At 40.7% G+C, this 12,384-nt stretch overlaps 2 protein-coding genes across 3 annotated transcripts in view; both read right to left on the reverse strand.

Moving 5' to 3' along the window:
- CARNMT1 (carnosine N-methyltransferase 1) overlaps positions 1–1,406 on the reverse strand; it is an 18,128-nt gene extending 16,722 nt beyond the window's left edge. The window contains exon 1 of the mRNA XM_026052000.1: positions 1,090–1,406. Coding sequence (XP_025907785.1) covers positions 1,090–1,406 — 317 coding nt within the window. The remainder of the gene's footprint in view (positions 1–1,089) is intronic.
- A 2,895-nt stretch (positions 1,407–4,301) lies between these two features.
- NMRK1 (nicotinamide riboside kinase 1) lies at positions 4,302–12,319 on the reverse strand. 2 transcript variants are annotated; one of them, XM_026052002.1, is made up of 10 exons: positions 12,199–12,319; positions 11,218–11,380; positions 10,438–10,497; positions 9,959–10,049; positions 9,272–9,320; positions 7,900–8,071; positions 7,750–7,821; positions 6,677–6,783; positions 5,552–5,641; positions 4,302–5,174 (listed from the first exon to the last, which is right to left on the reverse strand). In XM_026052002.1, the coding sequence occupies exons 3-10, from the start codon at positions 10,464–10,466 to the stop codon at positions 5,155–5,157; spliced, it is 630 nt and encodes a 209-aa protein (XP_025907787.1). In that variant the 5' UTR covers positions 10,467–10,497; positions 11,218–11,380; positions 12,199–12,319; the 3' UTR covers positions 4,302–5,154. The 2 variants fall into 2 exon arrangements, with proteins under 2 accessions (XP_025907787.1, XP_025907786.1); XM_026052001.1 differs by lacking the exon at positions 12,199–12,319 and adding an exon at positions 11,830–11,923.
- Between the last annotated feature and the right edge of the window lie 65 nt (positions 12,320–12,384).

Below are 12,384 nucleotides of genomic sequence, written 5' to 3' on the forward strand. Positions count from 1 at the left end.
AAAAAAAAAAAAAAAGAAAAATCAACCAACCATTCATACTGAAAAAAAAAATCAAGTAGCTGAATTCTATGTTTATTACTAAAGCTAAAGTATCTGAAAGCATTCAATCACTATTGAGCTTGAAGCAGCAGGGACAGAAGTTTCAAAGGATTTAAAGCCAGACTTTAAAATTACTTCACAGACAATCCTAACAGCTTTAATGAATATTCATGTATTATGATCGACATAAACACTTAGCTATGACCAAAATGAATTACAAAATTCTATTTGGACAATCATCAGGAGATTCTGGATCTTAATCTCCTGCTCAAATAGCACAGTGCTGGAAAACAAACAAACAAACAAACAAACAAGCAACAAAGGCAAAAACAAATATCCCAAACACAAACCGCCTTAATGCAAAATCACTGAGCAAACAACTGAAAGGCTTTGTCACTCAGAAACCTCACTGTCCAGTCCTCCAGAAACCTCACTGTCATTTCAATGTTACATGCCTTACAYTACCAAAAAGGGCTCACTGCATGACAAACTGCACTATTTGGACACTGTTCAACTACTGAAACTATATCCCAAGCCTGTTCACAAACCTAATACAATAGAAAACATTTGCCAAAATACTGCTAGAGCTGGACCTCTTCCAGCCATGTTTAAGTGCAATCAGAGGCACTAACCTCTTCCAGCCTATGAACTCCTGTGGCAAGTGAGGATTTTTTTCCCTCACTTATCTTYTTCCTAAAAGGTCACTGATCATGTTTAACACTCAGCAAAAGACTACACAGCTGAAACGCTAACAAAAGGGGATCCATCCGCACTACTGAAAGGCCTGACTTCTTTTGCAGCATAACCTGCCTTTCCAAAATTACTCCAACCATCCCCAAGCAAGGGAAACATCATTTACATTTCTTTGCAGGGCAAACTATCGCCGTTTTCCARTATCTTTTAAACCAGTTTTATATGTATTTTTTTAAATCTATCTATCCCCTCCTCGCATTATGGCTCTTGGCAGGTTGGGGATTAGGGGGTATTTCCTTTGTTCTTTCCCTTCTCTTTGTGGTTCCTGGGGCGCCGCTCCCGGCAGGGCTCGGTTACCCGTAGTATCGGAAGGCGTTGATGATCCTGCGGAAATGCTCCCGCTCCAGCCGCTCCTCCTCCGCCTCGGCCTGCGCCGCCGCCGCCCGGGGCTCCTGCGGCTGCCGCCGCGCGTGGCTCAGCGGKGCCGGCGCCGCCGCCGCCTCCCGCTCTGCCCTGCACAGCGGCAGCTGCTCCTCCTCCTCCTCCGGCTCCTCCTGCTCCTCCTCGCGGCCGCGCCGCAGCGCCCTGCGCATGGCCTTGGCCGGCGGGTCCCTCTCACCGGGGGGCCGCAGCGGCGGCTGCGCTTTGCGGGACACGGCGCACGCGGCCGACATCTCCGGCTCAACGGACGCAACCGCCGCGCGCCCCGCCCCGCCCCAACCGCCGCCACGCGCCGCCACTTCCGGCGCCGCGCCGCCTCCTCTCCCCGCCGCTGCCCGCGCAGGCGCGCCGCGGTATCGCGAGATGGGGGGGGGGAGGAGGGGGCGCGCGGCGCAGGCGCAGTAGCGCGGGCGGCGGAGCGCAGCGCTGCGCCGCGCTGCCACAGGCGGCCGTTGTGGGGATGGAAGCGCCGTGTGTGGCGGGGGCGGCTCCCTGGGAAAGGGCAGCTCCATGGGAAAGCGCTGCTCCCTCCTGCCAGCGCGGCGGGAGCATTGCGGGCGGTGCGGCCGTCCGCAGCCGAAATATCCTGCAGGTCCCTCAGCGTGCACCAAGGGCAAAAAAGCCCCACAGGTTTCATGCAAGAACACTGGAGAGAGGTGGTTAAACCCCAGCTCCTGCTCGTACGTGCATCTGCTCACTTGTTGCTGCTGGCAAGGYGCAGATCCGGTCCTGCAGCAACCAGGCAATGGAACCACAGCCTACAGGATCATAGCATCATCGTGGTGGGAATCGACCTTCAAGAAGATGAGTCCAGCCACAAGCTCTCACTGCCCTGCCTGATGAGCCATGTTCCTGAGCACCTCATCTGCACACTGCTTGACCACCACCAGGGACCAGGTGTCTCCCTGCCACATCCCTGGGCAGCCTGTGCCATGGCTTAGCCACTCTTTTCACGTAGAAATTCTTATGTCTGACCTGGGCCTGCCCTGGTGCAACTCACAGAAGAGTGTTTAGTGCTGACGAGGAGGAAGCTGCAAAGGCAGCTCTGCAGAAACTGAAGCGCTGGGCTGAAGCCAAACTGCACTTTGTGCAAGCGGGCCTGAGAAGTGACCGCGCGGGGGAAGCAGGCGGGTAGCTAAGCAGCGCCAGGAGCTGCGAGCGAGTCACGGCGCCTCACACACCGCCCCCGCAAGCACCGCATTGCCCTTCGAGCCTCCGGGCGCTCGGGAGCTTCGGCTCGTCCTGGCAAAACGTGTCTGAGCAAACACCTCCACAGAGCAGGGCTGCGGGACAGCCWCCCCACGCCACGCGGGGTCACTCCACCCCTTGGGCCGGCAGGAATGATGGCTTTTTTAGCATGTGGGTGCTGGGTGGCTGCGCAGGAGGAAAAGCACCCACATRTGATTCCCAGCGGGATGGAGAGGAGGGCATTATTCCCCATAAGGCATGAAGTGGTTACAAGGGATACAAAAAGGTGTATAGAGGAAATCGACATTGAGCAAACAGCAGTGGTGTTGAGAGTTAGGAATTTTAGTTTCCAGAATTACCTCTGAAGATTAGGGAGGGAATAATAATTTTGTGAATTGCTTGTTCCAGTTACATAAATCATCATTACATCATCATGTGCTTTCACCATAATGATGAAGGAACTGCCTTTTTAGAACTCCTGTCCCTGTCCTTGTCCACTTCCCGTATACCCGCCATTTTAGTCACACAAGTGTTCCGCACTGCAACAGCAACCCTTCTGTTCCCATGTTTCTAAGCATATGTGTTCCCTCGCTGGCTACTGCAGCCTCAAGTTGGAGAGGTGGCCGTGCTGCCAGAAATCCTCTCTTCACCAGAAGKGCCTGTCCTGCAGCTCTGCCCAGCTGCCAACACCAAAGACTCCTGCCAGTTTCTTTTACTACACCTTACGGCCTCTTTCCGAGGTTCCTAGTCCTTTTTAACCAGTTCCAGAAGCTTGCTATCAGCTGTGTGAACTGACATGTCTGTTACATAAAATGCAAGAGTGAAGAGTAGTTCTGCACCCACTTGACCTACTGCTTTCAAGATTTTGATTATTATTACTCCTCACAAAGCAGTTGCCCTTTTCTTAACTCCACTCTACCCTTCCTCCAGAAGTGCCCAGTACTGAAAACCTGAGTGCACTGGTCTCACCCAGCAGGACAGCAGTACACCTATTTTACTATTTTTATTTCTKCCTTAAGAAGCCCAGTATTTTGACTGCTGCTCCACACTGCCAATGGCTTCAGAGAACCATCAGTGTTAAGTGCCCTGAGCTGTGATTTCCAGTTTCAAGTTTATTACCATCTACATTCAGAGAAATAGTTTCAAATTTTTTCACAGACGGACAAATCTTTACTGAAGCTTTACCACCCCTGTTACCCATAACAGGATCTCACAAAACTCAGAAAGTAAGTTCCTTGCCACTAGCTTAACATCAGACAACTTGTGAAAGCTGTTGAATTTGCTGAGCAAAACCGCTTGGGGACTGCTGATAATAAATTTCTTCCTGTTTCTGAAAAATGCCCATCAAGTCTTACACTTTGCTTCCTATCCTTTTCAGTTCACAAAAGCATCGTTGTGTTCTGGAAATATCAAGTCTCTTGAAATTGTACTCATGCATTTCTTTTTTTAAGGAAGTGCACCCAAAGCCTGCAAATTCTTCATAGAAACAGGAGGAAAGTCAATGTCTCTCTACGTATTTGTCACTCTCTCKTATTTGCACCTTTTCCAAAGTTAAATAAAAACAAAAACATAGTCTCAGACCAAAAAGTTCATCAAGGCATTTTAGAAAATGCATTTTTTTTTTTATCAGAAAATAATTACACAAATTAGTATTTGGAAGTATTTATAGACAGTTTTACATGGCTCTTAACTGTTTCAGGCCTTTTTACAGCTTTAGGACTCCTATTGTTTAATAAGAAAGTATTACATTTCAATTACTATGATCAAGTCAGCCAAAACATAATATGTAGTTTACTCAAAGTATGCAGTTTAGTTTTAAAAGTTTAAAAAAATCTGGTAAAAATTCAAAAAGGCATTTAGAGAAAGTAACAGCTGATTTACTTCTTATTCAACAACKGAAGCTGATTCTAATTCTTAGTTTATATCTAATATATACTCAAACAACGTAAGAAGTTTTAGCACACATTTGAAATACCTGCTTTTAAAATACATCAATACAATTTCAATGTGAGTTTTGAAAATCAAGAAAGAATATTTTTCCATATCTTCTCTAAGCCATGCATTTATCATCTACTACTTTATCCCATCCCATTTCTCAATTTTTCTATGACACATTACTTAACCTTATGACTTACGACTTGTCATCGATGCATCTGCGTCGATGCATTCTCACTGACATCTTATTTATCCATCTTTGCAACAATCTGATTTCTCTTCATTTTTTTTTGTATTTGCTCCCAGCTTCTCTAAATAATCTTCACTATCCCAATTACTTGAGAAATGCCATGTAATATTAGCAAATCTAAGTATGTTCACTTATATCAATAATAGCTCCAGTTACTGAATAAGCAATGTACCAGCTCTTAGCTATACAGTCTTAAAATTACTATTGATTTTTTAAAAGCAGTACAAAGCTTCTTCCTCTACACATATTATATGATCATTTGAAATTACATACATCCATCTTTCARTATTGTTATTAATAATCAAAACTGCATCTTTATAGTTGTTTTCTATTAAAAATATTTGTTTATATTCTTTAAAAATGTAAGCATGCAATCAGATTTAAAGATTGGCTAGAGTATTACAGATAAGAGGAATTCCAAAAAATATGGCACTTAATACTAGTCATCACTATGAGCGGCTTACAGAGTTAATAGTCGCTACCAATCTACTTGTGTTGTATGCACTAGTATTATGGACACACATGTAACACCTGCTCAGTTATCTTGCCCAGTACAACAGTGTTCAGTTCTCAGTCTGCATCAGAACGACTCCAAACTTCCCACGTTATTAAGATGTGTCTTGTTTACCTAAAGCAAAAAAGATAAGTATGTCACCTGTGATAGCATTTCTCACACACGGTACAACTGTATGTTAGGAGAAACTAACACCCCCAAACATCTCAGAATAGKTATGCTTTCAGTCACGTGGTTCTTCTTCCCCTCTTCGGGGTTGGGCTTCTCCCCTGCTATTTTAGCAGTAGATTCACCTATTCTTTRAGAAAATTTTACTTCAATTAACTACAAAAATTATACCTTGCTATGACTTAAAGTAATAGACAAACACGTATAAGGACTGCATCATATAAGTAGATGACTGCATAATCCACACACTGTTCTCATACAGAAAGATCATTTGCCAACTTGGAGTGGGAGAGGCAGATTCAATTTCCAACAAAATGACTTACTTCTTTCCCTTTGCTTTGTTAATTCCTGTACTATATCATTGTACACATGGGATAAAAGCTCCTCCTGTGGTTTTGTTCCATCCAAATAAACTAAAAAAAGAAGAAAGACATTTTTACATGAGTTCTATGCCAATTATCTATAATACCAAAATTATGAAAATATTCAGTAGTCATATGGGCCCAACCACAAGAGGTGAACAAAATAAAGGACAAGAACAGTAATCCCTTTGGTTCTGTCTTGAATTCAAATGAAATGTTAAAAAAAAAAAAAAAAAAAAAAAAAAAAAAAAAAAGAAAACATAATGGAAGGGTATTCCAATGATGGAATTTAAGATTCCATTTAAGACTCCATTTAATTTCCAATGATGGAAATTAAGATGACGTTTATAAATATTATGGTCCAAAAAGATGGATTGTAACACTGGGCAGCAGAGTAATGGAAAAATTCAGCAGAATCATCCCTGTGTAGTGGAAGCCAGGTTCTGCCTCAGCTATGGGGTTTGACTGAGCAAGGTGAAAAGGGGTGTAGCTGTCCTGTTCTCATTGTGCAGCAAGGAGCTCACCRGTCTGCAGACTGGTGATGCTTCTCTCCCTTCTGGCCCCACATCCAAGACCTGACAGTGCCAAGAGCTCTTACAGCACAGCCATCACAGAGCCCCACCAATATACCCAACTTTGATGTTTCCTATGTAAAACTGTTAACTGTAGTGTGTACTAGAAACACCAAGGAAGTATCCTAAGTTTAGATCTTCCAGACTTCAGCAAAATTTTAGTTCTTTGAAGAATTCGTCCAATAGATCACATACTACCTCACAACTCTGCTAGTTAGACATACCCATGTATACATACATGCACACCAAGCTTGCTTGTTGCACAGACTTAATCAGTTATCASGACTTTTATTTTTTCCCTTGTAATCTCCTAATTTACATATTTCTATTAAAAAAAAACACAACTGGAGAAAGCAACAGAAAGTTATACACGTACTAATCAAACACCACAAATAAAAGACAAATAGATACATAAGAATGTTAGTTTTGGTAGGAGACCAAATTAACAAAAAAACCCACCCCCCTAAATTTTATGTTTAATCATTTTATAAGTTTAAAATTAAGGATAGCATACCAACATTACTTGCATTTTCTTCCAATTCATTTTTATATTTCAGATACATAGGCCACACATGTCCATCGAAGTACCCCGGTGTATCTGCTGGCTGATAGACTCTGGTGCTACACAAAAATATGTTTGCTTTCCCATTCAAGTTTTACATTATTCCTCTGTGTCAACTGGTTTAATTAGTGCATCTACCAAACAGAAATAGGCAGGGAAGCTACCTAATTCTGGAGCAAGGGCACCTTCTTTGCTATAATAAAATCAACATTATGAATACTTACTGAATTACCTATTTTGGCCAAATCGTGTCTAAGACAAGCAAAAGGAAGGTTCCTCTGTAGTATCGTTCTCTAGTAAATTAAGCTTTATCAGAAGCATTACCAAAGCATTTCTTTTCCTATTTATTGGGCATACGGATTTTTCAGGTTTTAGATGACTAACAGTTTCATCTAGTATTTCCAGCCTGGATGCTAAACTCCTTTAAAGCAAGTCAAGACAGGAATTAAGAAAGTGGAGTGTGCCAGAAACCTCAGCCACATGTGAATATGAATGCCAAATGAATGGAGCATTTTCTCACTTAGCCAATGGTCTCTGACTTCACATACACGGACTGCTTCAGCACATGATTCAGGCCCATTTGGAACAAAGTCAGACAATGTTTGGCTTAGCAGTCTAAACCAAGTACACAGTATATAACATACAATCTAAACTATATATACTCTATATATACTCTAAAACCACACATGAACATTATTATTTTAAAATTAATTACCCATAGCTGTATTCATCCAAGGATAAGATTGCTTTATGTTTTTAAGGGTGTTTCTCACTTGAAAYATAGTTTATCTGCAATATGCAATCAATTAATCAAATATTTTTTCTGAGCTAAGGAATCTTTCAAATGTTGTTAAGGCATTTAACATTTTAAATAATAACTTTATAATCTAAATGACAGAAATGTTTGTTAATGTGTGAAATCACTTAGATAAGCTTCCCTGTGAATCACAGGACAGATGATCTTACTAGCTTTTTTTGCTACGAACAAAAGAAAATCTAGCACAAATGAACCACCTCATGCTTACCTCCTCCTCCTTTTGCACTCTTCATAAGGAAGCGTCAAAAAATATCTTCTATCCCACAGTTCATTAAGTGGCCTAAGACAACAACATATTCAGTTCTCTTTTCCCTTGCAGGGAGGCTTTTAATATACCAGGTTATCTAATACTGCTTACTCATAATTATACAAAAGAAAGCCTTCCACAATCAAAATATAAATATCTTCTGTATTTTTTGGATTGATACATGTAGTCTGTGTTTCTTCAGTCAAGACACATGAGTATGGTGGGCTGTTCATCCAACTGCGAATACATTTCACCATTTCATCCATATAGAGGGCATCGAGGACTAGATGAAACCAAAAACACAGGCATTTCTTAGAAATGAAGTATCCTTCAGTATCCATCAGTCAGTAAAAGTCAGATAATCTAACTACAATCATTAATGAAAAGGAACATGATTATGTCCCAAACATCTTCTCACACATGTAAAAATTTTTCAAGCTGTTGCTTGTCTGCAATGATGACAACATGGAACTAAACCTTTCTCCAAGACTTGGTTATTTCAGGTGGATGCTGTCCCTTTAAACCACACAACTTCAAATAGCATGGGAACTCACATTGCAGCCTTTCTCTGCACCACAAAAGCTATGACTATGCTTTCTAGTGAGAGTTCTGTGAAACTTGTAAAAACTTTCTTGCTCCCAAGATTACCTCCTTCTACCAGTTGTAACTTCATCAAGAGTTTCAACATTTTTTTCCTTTGCATCTAACTGGCTTTGGCTTATTTGGGCGGTGGGGAGAAGCAGAATGGATTAAAAGAGGATGCAATATCAAGCAGGTCAGTATAAAGCAACACTTTTACATGCTTATTTACAGGAAGAAACAGGTGAATACTGAATGATGCACTTTGTGGTCTCCAAATATGGGAATAGATTAAGTAATAATGAACTGTTATGAATATCACTTGAACTAAAGTACTGACCTAAAGTGGATCTGGATATAAATGTTTAAAAGATGAAATTATCATGCAGGGCAAATGTGAGCTGTGAACTTGAAAACGTTGGGTCGACCCGTGATATCTGACACGAGACAAAGGTATCAAATTTCGACCCAAATTTTCACGTCATTTGGGATGTGATCATGAAAGTCACGACATCCTTTGAGTTCATCAAAGTGAAAAATACCCATCACTGCACAGAAAGTGATGCACTGCACAGAAAGTTAAGCGTACACCAGCCAGTGCTGTAAGGCAAGACTTTCAACTGCATAGTACATCTTGCCACCATGGCAGGTAAGGACTCCATGAATAGAGGAAAAGATTAAAAAAAAAAAAAAAAGAGAGAAGTACGTACTAACTTCAGCTACTTCAGCTATGTTTGTTTACATATTGGTGAGCAGAGAGAAACTGATTAATGGATCCCCCTAAAACAATCATTTGTACCCTAACATGCTCTCAGCAGAATGGAAGAGGAGAAAGAAGTACTAATTTGCTCTACAGTAGACATTTCAATAAGAAGTTCACTACCAAAATATCAAAGCTACTGACCATCGTACAGCTTAAATCCTCGTTGATCTGTCTCTACTTCAGATTCTGGCTAGAGAGTAAAAAGAAAACATTTTCCATGCTGCTCTTATAAACATTTTCACAGATACATTCTCTTAAATTACCAACATATGAGTTTTCATATCACTGTATTATAAGCAACAAAAATTGGTCTTCAAAACTCAACTACTGTATACAACCATGAAAATACACGATTTATGATCTTACGATTTTCTTTGATGTTAAACAACATTCTTCAAATAGTATCTCTTAAGTTCATTCGAACTTTTTTTCTCTCAAAATAAGAATGACTTCAACCTATTTAATAACTCCTGTGTTAATTCATTTTTCAATTTGCAAAAACACAGAACTGCATGTCTGCATGAGTTCTCTATCTAGGATTAAGACAAAAATATCATTATTTTCATGAGCACAGAATACCTTGTAGACTATACCRCCCGACATACCCTGTTCTTTAACAGAGTACCAAAGAATACAGCCAACTCCGYTTTTGTTGAGTATAGACAGAATTTTTGACAATCTTGTTCTATTCCTCTTAAGGCTAACATGACTGCAAGCAGTATGCATTTTAAAAAGTTTATTAATAGAAGAACTGAAAAGGGAAAAAATGATACTAAAACTAATCTTCAGCTTACTTTCACCTATCAGATCTTCTGTTAATATCTTTACCTTAAAGAAGTCATCCTGACAGATTATGGAACAGTTGGGAAGAATTTTCTGAAGCTTCTTTGCCAGCGTTGTTTTCCCCCCATTTGTTACACTGAATTAGAAAACACAGTAAAATACACATGCACAGATACACCCACTTATATATAAATACATTTATAGTAAGCCAAAATACAATCTAATAAGTTTATTCACATTAAATACTCTGTACATTCATATATTTGCTGGAAATTTCTAACAGCTTTCAGAGAATAAATATAATGGGGCAAGGGAACAGAGATGACATCTGAGATTTATGAAAAAGGAAAACTTCTAAAGAGCTTCTTTTTTATATATATATACATACACATACACACATATATATGTATTTGGAATCTGTTTTAAAAATACACCTCAAATTATCGGTCTGGAATAGAAACAGTATCACACGATTTCGAAACAAATCATAATATTTACAGGAAATTTAGCTAGTCAATACTTACCCTCCAAGGCCAATAACCAATACTTTCATAGTTTGTATTCTCTTCAATTCTTTCTTTTCACTGTCAAAAATAATAAGCCAGTAAAAACTTTTAATTTGCCAACTAGAAAAGCTGCTATTGCATTAAGGAACACCAGGTTTAAGGAATACCAGGCACCAGTTATTGCCTTTATGCTCTCTGTCCTTCCTCTTTGCAAAGTTATTATCAGAAATCCCAGTTCTTCCAGCATCTTAGCTAACAGAAAAATACTACATCAGATTTGGATGCATTATACCACAGAGAGTACTTTAACAATTCAGAGAAAACTTTGAGATATTTGGATCTACCAATATCAGTTAGCATGGCAGTTCTGGAAGAAAAGCACAATCAGTAGCTCAAACAGGTAGATGGAATACTTGGTAAGAAAAAGAGATGCTGTTGTGAAAGAAAAAAAAAAAAAAAAAACAAAATCAAAACTCACAGAACCAAATGCCACGTGCTAAGGTGAAAGATGTTTTTAAAACTTTGTACAAAGAATATGTCCAAAGATTCTTGTAGGAATCTGGCCTCCGCAGATTAAGAATTTACCAATCYCTTGTCCTGAGTTAACAGTACACACCATACAATAGTTTCAATATAAGACCTTCAAAGCAGGGTTCATAAAAACTACTGCAAACGCAGTTTAAGTCATCCCAGATGGTTTAGTACTGTAGAAGACTACATAACATTTGTTCGGCTGCAGAAGAGATCAGAACTAAAATCCTGGTTCACCTATATGCTGACTACTGCCAAGAAACCCACCTTGAGGCTCTGGCTGACCTCCTCCGGCTGCCACTGCTGCCAAGAAAACACTATCTTGTCTCCTAGTCTCCAACTCTTTTTTACAACTTCATGCAGATGCAGGTGTTTCCAGGGCATATGCAATTCAGCTATGTTGGAAAACTACTCCACCTGAAGAACAGTTCTGCAAAAGGGAAGCAAGGAATTCTCAGCTGTATTAATTCCCTTCAATTCACCCTCTATTCACGCATGCCGTTGCACATACAGAGCAGCAGGATTGGCTACAATGGAGCTGCTTCTCTTGACAGCAACCCTAGTCTAGAGAGTTGGTCAAACCACAGTTTAACACTTGTCAAACATTACTTACCAAGAGCACACACCAATTAATAACTATTTAACTACACACAAACACTCTGTTTTTCAACTCAGCCCTACTAGGTCCCACTTAAGATGATAAGGGCTATGACACATAATACCTGACAAGACAGAGAGGCTAAAATCAAGTGGGGGGAAAAAAGCTCCCAAAAAACAAACAAGTACTTTACCATACTAGACTTTCTATGTGTATATAGAATGTGGCACATTCCTTGTTTATGATATTATCTGTCAATTCAGAGAGTGCTAAGAGATTACCTGCTCTCAGGAAGGTCTGATATGCAGTCCCTTTAAAATCTACTGTTTTCCAAAACGCACCAGTAAGTATTCTAGAGGGCTGGCCTTTGCTCCATCCAAAAAAAAAAAAAAAAATAGCCCACTATCTAACCAATCAAATAACAACTAGATACATCGGCTGAGCTTTGGACCTTAACTGACGTAATATTGGGATTAAAACTAATCCCCGTTGAAGAGAAAAAAAACAAGGATGAGCAAGATCCAACAGCTCTTCCCCCCTGTAACACAAACTACAAAGACAATGTTGCAACACAAAACTACATTATTCTTTACTGSCTCAGTTTAAGCCTATATAAAAAGGGCAAAAACCTGCCACGACCACGCAGGGACCTGCCATTATCCGGATCTTGTATGGCACGGTGTGACAAAGCTGGAGCACAGGGCAGCGGCCCACAGGCGCTTCCTGCTTGTCACGACTGCTTCGGCGAGCTCGCAGCACCAGGGACGGCCCGTGTGGCAGCCCSCCCCAACGCCTGTCACACGGGCACAGCTCCCACCTCCTGCGTCTCCCTACGG

The sequence above is a fragment of the Nothoprocta perdicaria genome, unplaced genomic scaffold (genome assembly GCF_003342845.1).
Source record: "Nothoprocta perdicaria isolate Ctin4 unplaced genomic scaffold, notPer1 scaffold_82, whole genome shotgun sequence".
Classification (NCBI taxonomy): Eukaryota; Metazoa; Chordata; class Aves; order Tinamiformes; family Tinamidae; genus Nothoprocta; species Nothoprocta perdicaria.

What these genes read in the sequence shown, in the direction of transcription:
- NMRK1 (XM_026052002.1), bottom strand. Translation starts at nt 10,466, where the DNA reads ATGAAAGTATTGGTTATTGGCCTTGGAGG. An exon ending in TTTCTTTTGTATAATTATGA is followed by an intron (nt 7,822 to 7,899) that starts GTAAGCAGTATT and finishes TTGTTGTCTTAG; the next exon opens with GCCACTTAATGAACTGTGGG. An exon ending in AGAAAATGCAAGTAATGTTG is followed by an intron (nt 5,642 to 6,676) that starts GTATGCTATCCT and finishes TTCTTTTTTTAG; the next exon opens with TTTATTTGGATGGAACAAAA.